This window comes from Rhinolophus hipposideros (genome assembly GCF_964194185.1).
Source record: "Rhinolophus hipposideros genome assembly, chromosome: 6".
NCBI classification, from domain to species: domain Eukaryota; kingdom Metazoa; phylum Chordata; class Mammalia; order Chiroptera; family Rhinolophidae; genus Rhinolophus; species Rhinolophus hipposideros.
The window spans coordinates 48,944,026-48,956,160 of record NC_138052.1 but is presented as its reverse complement, the minus strand read 5'-3'; the positions used below and the strand labels follow the sequence as shown (position 1 = coordinate 48,956,160).

General features: G+C 41.6%; 1 protein-coding gene across 2 annotated transcripts in view; it reads right to left on the bottom strand.

Moving 5' to 3' along the window:
- Window positions 1-11,627, bottom strand: part of RAPGEF4 (Rap guanine nucleotide exchange factor 4) — a 278,720-nt gene extending 267,093 nt beyond the window's left edge. For both annotated transcript variants that reach the window (XM_081051093.1, XM_081051094.1), the window contains exon 1: window positions 11,414-11,627. In XM_081051093.1, coding sequence (XP_080907219.1) covers window positions 11,414-11,478 — 65 coding nt within the window. In that variant the 5' untranslated portion in view covers window positions 11,479-11,627. The remainder of the gene's footprint in view (window positions 1-11,413) is intronic.
- Between the last annotated feature and the right edge of the window lie 508 nt (window positions 11,628-12,135).

Below are 12,135 nucleotides of genomic sequence, written 5' to 3'. Positions count from 1 at the left end.
CAAATGATAGAAAATCTAGCAAAGAGTGGTTTCTTTGGGTGTGTTTTTTTCTCTACAAAACAAAAAATCTGAAGGTAGGCATCTATTGATCTAAATTCATCAGCTGAACAAAGTCAGAACAGGAGTCTGTGTATTTCCCAGCCCTTCCTTCTGATATTACAATATGGTGACCATAGGCCCAGGTTTCGGGTAATATTTCCAGGCAGAAACAAGAGAAGGGGGTATCAAATACATGTGTCTTTTATTAGTAAAGCAAAAACTTTGCCAGAAGCTTCTAGTAGACTTCTGCTATGTCTCATTGGTCAGAATTGTGTTACATGGACACCTAGCCTCAAGAGTTTTTTCCCAACCTCTATAGCAGAGGTAGGTGAAGGAAAACAATATCTGCTTCATAATATTAATAGGACATTGATGTGGAAATATCCAAGAGAGACAAAAATGCATCTGGTCTAAAAGATAAACCAAAGAGACAGAGTTTAAGTAATCTGCTTAATTAAAGCACAGTAAATGGATGGGTGCTCCAAGAAAGAGCAAATGTGAAGAGAAAGGAGGATAGTAACAGCATTTTGTTTTTCTTATTCTGCAGGGGAAGCAAGCAGATGCACATGGATTCAGCTGAGTAAACACAGTACCCCAGTGCCTCCACTCTAATCAGTCAGCTTGTGTGATTTCATCTGTTTGGCTGAGACTTTCTCCATCATCCTCCCCACCCAGTTATTTCCATCCTCTTTCTCTTTCCTCAGTATTTCAGTACTCCCAACGTGGTCTCCCATCTCTCTGTGAATTGAAGATACTGGAGGGAAAGCTCATTCTTCACATCCACTGTCCAAGATGCATGAAGATAGATTTAAATCTGACTAAAGAAAACCAAGCTGCCCTGGATCTGGGAAGGTGGTCCAGGAGAATAAGCAGCTACTGTGGAAGGGCTATGAAATCTTATAAATTCCTAGGAAATTGGAACTGAAAGGGATCTGCCAGTCCACCCTCATTGGAGGAGCCAGAGGTCCATTTAGGGGAACCCAAACTAATACAAGCAGGCAAAATCTCCTTTGCTAAGGACTACTTTTCATCTAAAGACTTTCATGTTCCGGGGCTGTGTTTAGGAGAGCATGTTACAGGGAAAAGTGTGTGGTGTACCAGTCACCCTTCTCTCTGGCCTCCTGCTCCATGGGTACACCCCCACCCCATGTGCCTCCCATCTGAGGGATTCCAGCCTGGCTGAAACTTGCCTGTCCTAAAAATCCTAGGGCAGGTAGAATCAGCACCACAAAATTTAACTCTGATTATATATTAGGTTATATTGTCCTCTAATTGCTCCACAAATATATGCTATGTGCTCCCATGTATTCAGGGATATTGTAAGATGTCCCCCAAGAAATTGCAGATAAGATAGTTGCCAAGCATTAAACTTTAAAAATATTGCTAATTTCCTAAAAATCTCTCAAATGTTCACAACCCCCAAACAAGCAGTATCTGACCTTGGCATGTCACATACCATTTGCTAAGCAGTCCCAAGTCTGGCACTAGAGCCAGCTAGCCTCGATTCACAGTTTAGCCTCTCCCAGGAACCTCTAAGCACACACAGCACAAGTAGCAATCATCTGCAGATCATTTTGTAGCTCATACCAAGTAGCCCCAGGCAGGGTACAGGGAGAAGCCAACCTTGGCCTGAAACAGAGCCCCTCCTAAGAGGCTCCAGAACCAACACACCCAGTGGCCAGCTTCAGACCACACCAGAACACCATCTAATCACCTCCACAAATGACACACCAAAAAGACACACTGGGCAGGAACCAGAGCCCTGCTAAAGTGATCCTGTTCCATAGGATCAGCCCCCTGAACAACAGCTCCTCCACTGCAGTCATGGCCAGTCCTCACAATCAATCAGCCTGAAGGTCAGTCCCTTCCATTCACACGTTAATAGCAACGAAGGCTCAACTACAACAGCAGGGCACACACAACCCACACAAGGAACACACCTAAAGCACCCAGCTCAGGTGACCAGGTAGACTGCCACTGGTCCCATGAGACACCTACTACCGTGTTTCCCGAAAATAAGACCTAGCCAGACAATCAGATTTAATGTGTCTTTTGGAGCAAAAATCAATATAAGACCCGGTATTATATTATAGTAAAATAATACCGGGTCTTATATTAATTTTTGATCCAAAAGACACATTAGAGCTAATTGTCAGGCTAGGTCTTATTTTCAGGGAAACACGGTACATAAGACCACCCTACCAAGACCAAGAGATATAGAAGCTCTATCTAATATATAGAAACAAACACAGGGATACATCTAAAATGGGAAGACAAAGAAACATGTTCCAAATGAAAGAAAAGAACAAAGCTCCAGAAAAAGAACTAAACAAAATGGAGATAAACAATCTACCAGATGCAGAGTTCAAAGCATGGGTTATAAGGATGCTCAGTGAGCTCAGTGAGAACTTCAACAAAGAGGTAGGGAGCATTAAAATGGAGATAAAAATCATTAAAAAGAACCAGTCAGGAATAAAGAATAATGGAAATGAAAAATACATTAGAGGGAATCAATAGTAGATTAGATGAAGCAGAGGATCGAATCAGCAATTGAGAAGATAAGGTAGCAGAAAACACCCAATCAGAACAGTAAAAAGAAAAAAGAACGCAAAATAATGAGGATAGTTTAAGGGGCCTTTGGGACAACATCATATGTACCAACACATGGGTACCAGAAGGAGAAGAGAGCAAGAAATTGAAAACCTGTTTGAAGGAATAATGACCGAAAACTTCCCTAACCTGGCAAAGAAAATAGACATAGAAGCACAGGAAGTGCAGAGTCCCAAACAAGATGAACCCAAAGAGGCCCACACCAAGACATATCATAATTAAAACGCCAAAAGTTAAAGACAAAGATAGAATTTTAAAAAGAACAAGAGAAAAGCAGTTATCTACAAGGGAGCTCCCATAAGACTGTCAGCTGATTTCTCAACAGAAACTTTACAGGCCAGAAGGGATTGGCACAAAATATTCCAAGTGACGAAAAGCAAGGACCTACAACCAAAATTACTCTACCCAGCAAAGCGATCATTTAAAATTGAAGGAGAGATAAAGAGGTTTCTAGACAAGAAAAAAACTAAAGGAGCTCATGACTACCAAACCAGTTCAAGGGACTTCTTTAAGAAAAAAAAAGATTAAAAAAATATGAATAAAATGGCAATAACTACATATCTATCAACAATTACTTTCAATATAGATGGATTAAATGCTTCAAACAAAAGCATTTGCTGATGGATAAGAAACCAAATCCCTTACTTATGCTGCCTACAAGAGACTCACTTCAGATCAAAAGACACATACAAACTGAAAGTAAAGGGATGGAAAAGATATTTCATGAAAATGGAAGAAAAAAGAAAAATCTGCAGTAGCAATACTTATACCAGACAAAATGGACTTTAAAACGAAGTCTATAACAAGAGACAAAGAAGCACCCAGTAGTCCCACTTCTGTGTATTTATCTGAGGAAACCCAGAACACTACTTTGGAGGGACACATGCATCCTTATGTTCACTGCAGCATTGTTTACAATAGCCAAGATATGGAGGCAATTTGGGTGCCCATCAACGGATAAATGGATAAAGAGGTGGTACATATATATATATATAAAATGGAATATTACTCAGCCATAAAAAAGAATGACTTGACATCTGCAACAACATGGATGGACCTAGAGGGTATTGTGCAGAGTGAAGTCAGACAGAGAAAGACAAATATCATATGATTTCACTTATATGTGGAATCTAGAGATCAGGATAAATGAACAAACAGAAACAAGCTCATAGATATGAAGAGCATTTTGATGGTTGCCAGATGGGGGGTTGGGGGGGAGGGTGAAAGGGGGAAGGGGATTAAGAGGTACAAATTGGTAGTCATGAAGATGTACAGTGTAGCATGGGAAATACAGTAATATTATAATAACTATGTATGGTGTCAGATGGGTACTGGATTTATTGGGGTGATCACTTCTTAAATTATATAAATGTCTAATCACTGTGTTGTACACCTGAAACTAATATAAAACTATATGTCAATTTTAATTGAAAAATAAAATCTGTTAAAAAATATATTGGTAACATCACAAAAAGAGATCGCTTGATGTTACATGCCTCGTGATGAAAGTATATACCACTTCTGGGAAGTATTGTTACCAAAAAAATCATATCTAAATCTGATCAAACTCTAAATCCAAATACAAATTTACAAGAAGACAAACGGACATATTAAAAGACACCATGGGGTATAATTAAAATTCACACTGTAAAAAACAAAATATGTGTTTCTTCAACAAACTTGTTATAAGGAAGAAAAAGAGAGAGCTAGAAGGAGAACACAGAGATTTTTTTAAAGACTGAAAGACATGATTTGGTTCCTGCTACAAACTACAAAGAAGAAAGTTATGAGATAAATGGAGAAATTTGAACACTGACTGGCTATTTAATTATATTAGGGAACTAATGTCAAATTTTTAATATGTGAAAACAATACTGTTTTCTTTATAAAGAAGCCTTTAGTCTCATTTTAGAGATATATACTGAAATATTTACAGATGAAATAATACTATGACTGTGATTTACATCAAAATAATCCTGGGGGTAGTGGGAGGTGAATGGGGTATGAATAAAACAAGACTGGCTACAAGTTGGTGATTGTTGGAGGGCGGAGGGGGAGGTACAACAGAATTATCATACTGGTCTCTTATTTTTGTACATATTGAAATTTTCCGTAAGAAAAGTATTTTTAAATGATAGATTAGAATAGAGGCATGCAATGTCATTTAAAAAAAAATTAGTATTCACACAGAAGGAACAGCAGAGGCAGATGTTGACAGTGTCCACTCACACACTTTCCAAAGATAAGGGGACAAATGAAAGGACATGCCTACAAGGTTGCAGATGCCACTCCATCCGTGAGGAGGAAGACGTATCTGGCTCTCACCCTGATTCCATGAGCACCTTCTATGTCAGGGCATTGCACTGAAGCTGGCGATTAAAGAACGAATAAAATACAGGGACTGACATAGAGTGATGCAAAAATAAAAAGTAAATCAGCAACTGCAATGGAGTCTGACTTGTGTGGTTATGGTGTTGGGCAAAGTGTGCTATAGGAGTACATGTAGTGGTCATCTAATTGGAAAAGGCAACAGCCAAGGTGTCCGAAAGTGTTCCCAGAACTATCTTCTGATTATAATTCAATTCCTGGGCTCTGTTGCTCTAGAAAGAGAATGAGCTGGCCAAAAGTTGTAAGTGTCCTCATCTCCTGGCAGCTTTGCTTCTCATTGTAAATGCACAATATGGACTTATAATAATTGGGCTTCCCATACAGCTTGCCTAGAAAGAATGCATTAGCCAAAGTATGTGTGTCCACTTCTCTGATGTTATTTTCAAATTCATGAACTGTCTTTCTGATGTTTACAGTCTCTGAGAGTTTAGTGCCTCTGTATCTGTCCCTGAACAATGTATCAATTCTTGATGTGCTGACAAATCAGGATTCAGAGATTACAAGACCAGACCTGAATGCTGAGAACTCACCAGAGTAATGTCATCCCTTGGGACCTGCCTGGGGACACGCCAGCCTTCCCCAGCCTACCTTCTGCTCTGCATGCTTCTTTGATCTTCTCTATTCCTCAGGGGTGGGACCATGTCTGACGCTTCTTTGATGTCTTAGTCATTCTCTCTCACCAAATCTGCTACAAAGCATTTTGGTTTTTAACAAATTTGTTCCTTGATTTCTTTCACTCTCTGCCAATCACATCAAAATAGCTAACTCAACATTTTTTGGGGGATTAAGTCAAATGCAAGGATACTGTGTTAGGGGCATTTTTAAAATGAAACATTAATAATTTTTAAAATTCCTCAGCTGTTTCGAAAGACGTCAACCAATTTTTTTTTTTTTTAACATATCCATAGTGTGTTAACCTCATTTTCTGCTTTGGCCTGTGATCACAAGTGGTCCTCAAATGAGCTAATCAACTGAGGACCTCCCTCTCAGCTAGGGAAAAACAAGAAACCAAACACTGTGAACTCCTTCCTAAATGAAGACAATTTCTTTCATTTCTGGTGGTTTCTCTGTCAGTCACTTAGGTAATTGTTTCATCTATAAGATGGGAAGGCAAACTTTTCTTCAAAGATCCACGTAGTAAATACTTGTGGCGCTTTGTAATCACCACTCAGTCTCTGCTGGTTACAGCTACTCCACCCTGCCAGTAGCATGAAAGTAGCTGTAGACAATATGTAACCAAAATGAGTGTAGCTATATTCCAATAAAACTTTGCTGATAGACACTGAAATTTCTATTTCATAAACATTTCAGGGATCCTGAAATATTCATTTTCTTTAGGTTTATGTCCAATCATTCAGAAATGTAAAAAGCATTCTTAGCTCAGGAGACACACTGTCAGATCTGGCCCATGGCTATAATTTGCCATCTCTTGCTTGATACTCATGAATATTGATGATCATTCACTATGCATACAAGGTGTGATCAAAAAATACAGTGACTTTAAATTTCTTTAAAATATATTACAGTAAAATGCACATTGCCATTAATCCCCCTCACAATAGACCCCCTCACCCCTGCTTCGAACACACTTATCCCATTGTTCTTGCCACTTTCTGAAGCAGGTTCTGGAAGTCCTCTTTCATGAGTGTCTTTAGTTGCACTGTTGTGGCTGCCTTGATATCCTAAATTGATTCAAAATGTTTACCTTTGGTCATTTTGACTTTGGGGAAGAGCCAGAAATCGCATGGTGCCAGATCTGGTGAATAAGGTGGATGAGGACACACCATAATGTTTTTATTTGACAGAAATTGCCGTATACCAGAAGTGATGTGTGACACGGAGCCTTTCCTGTTGTGATCATAAAATACAATGAATGCAGCTGCCAAGTGCCATCCAACAGAAAGGCAGGGATATTCAATATGGGAAGTGGCATACTGAACCTTAGTAACAGTGTGTGACAAGTTTCAACTTGTTGGATGCAGTCAGTGAGGTGTGAGCTACAGTTGAAAGAAGGTGTGTTTTAAAGTGTGTCACCCTCCATCATGAGAATGCTCCGTGTCACACATAGCTTTTGGTATGGCAATTACTGTCAAATAAAAATGTTACGGTGTGTCCTCATCTACCTTATTCACTGGATCTGGTACCGTGCGACTTCTGGCTCTTCCCCAAAGTCAAAATGATTCAGGACATTGAGGCAGCCACGACAGTGCAACTAAAGACACTCACGAAAGAGGACTTCCAGAACTGCTTCAGAAAGTGGCAAGAATGATAGGGTAAGTGTGTTCAAAGCGAGGAGGAGTATTTTGAGGGGGATTAATGGCAATCTGTCTTTCACTATAATAAAATTTATTTTAACTTAAACATTCACCATATTGTTTGATCACACTTCATATGTGAATAAGTGTGGTCCCTTCATAATACTCCCTTACCAACCATAAGAATTATTACTTATAAATGGTTCTTAAATTCACAGGTGGCAAAAATCTTATGGTAAAAATATTTTCACTAAAATTAAACAATGGTCAGTTTTCCTAAAGAAGAAGGAATTCTGCCCGAGTTGTCAGTCTTCAGATTCAAAACTGCAACGTCAACTCTTTACCAGAATCTCCAGCCTGTGGGCTAGCCCTACAGATTTTGTATATGGTACTCCCCACAATCTGATGAGCCAATTCTTTAAAATAAATCTTCCAGTGTCTTCCTCTCTCTATCCTATATATTCTGTTTCTCTGGAGAACACTGACTAATACACACTAATCAATCTTTCATTAATCAAATTCCTGGTTAGAGTTAATAATTTCTCTTAAACTTTCTCTATGCATGTTATTGTGTGGTTTCTGTCTCCTGACTGGACCCAAGCAGTACAAGGCTCTTGCCAATATACTGACAGCATACAGGTCTATGAGAGAAGTTTCTGGTGATAGGGTTGGGATCCTGAAAAACACCTTTGAGTCTCAGGAGGTATTTCATATGTTTCCTGTGTGTCCATCCCTGTTTATGTTTTTTCTCTGTTTCTGGCCATCTTGGTTAGACATGAGGTGGGCGGGTAAGGGCAAAAAAAAAAAAAAAATTAAACAATGGTCAACACACCAAAAAAAAAAAAAAAAGACATTTTACATATCTTAAATCCGAAATCGTGGCTACTATGTAATACATTTCTAGTTACCATCCCTGCTCAGGAAGAATTTTAAGACCTATGAGATAGTGGTAGGTTTGTTTTGCTTTAACAATATGTCTGCTGAGACTTTTTTTCAATATCTTTTTATCCATCCAATTGTTCAATGCCTTTCTAAGATTAGTAGTTGTACACTCTTGTCTCCTCGACCCCACCATCGTCCAAGAACTTGGATGCCTGATACATAAGCAGCTTCGGATTTTCTTTCTTCACCCTAATCCAGGTATCTACATGTTTTTCAACCCCCTTTCCCACATGCAAGTTTACATAGTATTTGTCCTGTCTATGATAACCTTCCTGGCACGCCTGACAAACATTTCTAAGGCTTTATTTTTCTCATTTTGTTTGTTTCTTTACTCTATACTCCTGCAGATGTTCTACCTTAAATCCTCTTACATCCAACCTCTGGGCCCTCTTTTTCTAGCTGTCTCCAACAGTTGCTACCTGTATGATGCATATATCTAACCTACATTTCCCAGCTATAGAAAAGGTCCCAGCGTCATATCTCCAAGTCATACATAGGGGTTCGATGTACCATTCCCTCTTTTTTTGTGTATGCCTGAAAATGTCCATAATTAAAAGTTTAGAAAAATAGAGCACATTTTCCTATACTCTAGATTTGGTCACACGAGGACTTGGTGGTTGGGAAGACGTTAGCGCATTTATATGCCACTCCTGTGTGTCTTTGTTCACAGTGCTCCCTCTGCCTTGTGTGACCTCCCCAAATTCCCTTCCTGATAAAATTCCCCGCCTGACAAAATTCCCCTCAAACTCCATGGTCCAGGCAGGAACCTGTGGGAAGCATTCCTGGCAGATCTGCCAACTGTCTCCTCTGCATTCCCAAAGCACTTCATACATCTCCATTAAAGCACTTATTGCATTGTGGTTAGTTGTTTATGTAGCTGACCCACCCTCACTCACCCCCCAAGTCAATAAGCAACTCTCATCTTTTTTTTTTCTTTTCTTGCATCCCCAAACCCAACACAGTGCCTGGAAAAGGGCATCAAGATTGCATTTCTCAGAAATATTAAGGGCAGTGTCCTTCTAAGGAGGGACTTCAGGGGGCTTTCCCAGCCCATCAGCACCCTTAATCTTCACCCTTCTTGAAAAAATTAACAGATAATCTAAGTGAAAATGCAACTTCAAAACAAGTCCCTCTTACAATGACATTCCCAGTCCTAAACTGAATTCTAGCTTCAATGCTATGGAAAATGCAAGGTTCTCAACACCAATACCTACATGACACCTAACGCGTTTCAAAGAACTTTCATCATTTTTTCCCCATTCGATCCACTGATCCTTAGTAAGACAGATAGCTCTAATCTTGCTTTTCAGACACTCAGGAAATAAAAGTAACATGTCAGAGTTGGTGACAGCTCTGGGCCTAAAAACCTTAACTTACTGATTTGTCCATTCTCCTGCACTCCATGAATGGTAGGCTCAGTATTTCTAGAGGGTTGTTTTTTGTCCCCTGGTAGAGTTTCTCCCCACTATGAATGGTGGTATTAGATTGTGGCACTATGTTCTAAAAATTCACTCCGAACAAAATCATTTGGGCAGATACACATTATGAAAAGATGGAGTCAAACATGCCCACTTGTGTTAGTATTGCTCTATGATTTTGCTATGAGTACTTATTGACTAAAGGGTTTCTAGTGAATTACTGACTGTTCCAAATATGGCCTGCCATGCACTTCTGGAAATAGAAATATGGAATCTATTATCTTAAAAATTCACTCATGAGGAAGTACTATTATTTATAGGTTAAGTACAAGAGGCTTGATTTTCTCTTCTTTTATGATTCACCTTTCCTAAACTATTAAATTTAGATAACTTACGACATTAGCAGGCTCTTCCCTTATACGTAATTCTGTATGATTTACCCATCACTTCAATTCTCTTACTATTTCTTGCACGTAACTCTTTTAATATTAGTACATATCATTTTAGACATAAATAGGGCACTGCCTGCCAAAAAATCTTGCTACTGTGTGATAACTGAAAGTAAAGATCATTTTCAGATATATAAAGTTATTCAAATGAGCCACATTTAGCTTTTCTCAAATTATTTTTTTTTTCAACAAAGGCCTATAATAATAAAGTATGCCGAGCACATCATACTTAAGATTTTCAAGTTTGATCTGGCTACGAATCTGCTGATTGTAAAAATCTCAATATGGCAGAGTGCAAAATATTCCCCACAAATGCATATAGAGATACCATGCAGATAGCTGCAAGACATGAATCATTGACTGCTGCATCAAACGTGGAAATGCAGAGGCAGTTCACCGTGCATGATTTCTTGCTCAGTTCTTAAAAGTTCAGATGTATCACCTTCTAATCAGGGTAATGAACTATAATTGCTAACATACTATGTAATGTTTACCGCTAAACCCACAATCTGGACTAAAAGAAAATTATGCTGTCAGAGCCTGGAAACATTTACAGTCTGTTGTAACACACAGCACCTCCTTATACAGAGCTGTCATGGGAAGTTAAAATGCTTTATGGTTTTGAGCTTTTAGAGTAAGGGTCTTTTCCTGAGAAGCAAGTAATAAGACGAAAGCAGTCTCCAGAGTGACCTTCCTAACACAGACCTTGAAAAAGCGACTGCGGGGGCACAGGCTGAGAAGGCACCTGACAGCACTGGGTCCCTCACACTTGGCTTTCAGGAACAAAAAAGGAATGTTACTTTGCACCTGCCTTTCCCCCCACCCCGCCTTAAAACTTAAATTTCATTTACTCCTAGTGGTCTGAACAGTTCGACGAAGGTATGAATCTATTCTTCTGTCCGCTGATCCCAAGAGAAATAACCCCCCAGCGGAAAGCTGAGCCTGGAGTCTCAGGGCGGTGGGTAGGGGGAGGCAGGAATAGGTGACGGAGGGGCGGGGGGCTGGAGAGGCTGGCGCTCTCCCCCCCACCACGCCCGCACTGCACTACATTTTCTCCACCTCACGTAAAAATTTCGTGCAGGTGATGCCCCACGAGAAGGAGGGATCTGAGTCCCCGTGCATCCCGGACGAGGCCCCTCAGGCCCCTCCCCCCTCGGGGACCCTCTTCCCCGCAGCCAGGCAGGCTGCGCCCAGGTATGGGGCTGCGGCTCTGGGTGACCGTCCCCGGCTCTGGGTGACTGTCCCCGCGGCGGTCTCCCAGCAGGGGTGGCACCGCAGGGCCCCAGCCCAGTGGGGGCTCTCCCCGAGCTACCTTTTATCCAGGCAGGCGATCCACTCGGCGGAGGAGGAAGAATGGGCAGCGTGCGCAGCGACCATGTTGGGCAGCAGTATGCGTGTCCCTGGCCGCAGCGACCTCCCGCGTTCGCTCTGCCTCTGCCTCGCCCGCCGCGCGGACCGCTCCTCCCGGCCCGCCTCGCAACCCGCAAGCCGTGCGGCTGCAACCGCCGGCTCGGGGCCTGCAGAGCTGGGTGGAAGGAGGGGACCAGAGGGGCGGGACGTGGGGACGGGGAGGGCCCTAGCCTCCTGCCGCTGCACTGCGGAGCCCGGGGGTGGGGAATCCAGCGGTCCCGCCCACCGCGGGGAGGGGGCTAGGTGGTGACTGAGTGGCTGGCCACCTGCGACAGGTGGCCGCTGCGTCGTCGCAGGGAAACCTGAGCCCCACCCCTCGCCTCGGGCCTCTGAAGTGTGAAGGGAGAGAAGACGCCGAGGGTGGGAGGGGGATGGGGGAGATGTGTCTATATATTTTTCACAGAGCAAATGCCACTAAAATGGCTGCTGCCTCTGTTTCCTTAGAAATCCATTAGTCTTCCTCAGCAGCTGTCAAAACTTGCTGGTGGTTTCTTGCTCACCTTTCTTGTTTCTCCTTTAAAAGGGGATAGAGAGGAAGGCTATGATGGCTTGGGATGGGAATACCCACAGTGGTCTCTGAATGTGGAATCCAGGGGACTTCTCCTGAAGGGTGAGGAAGGGCTG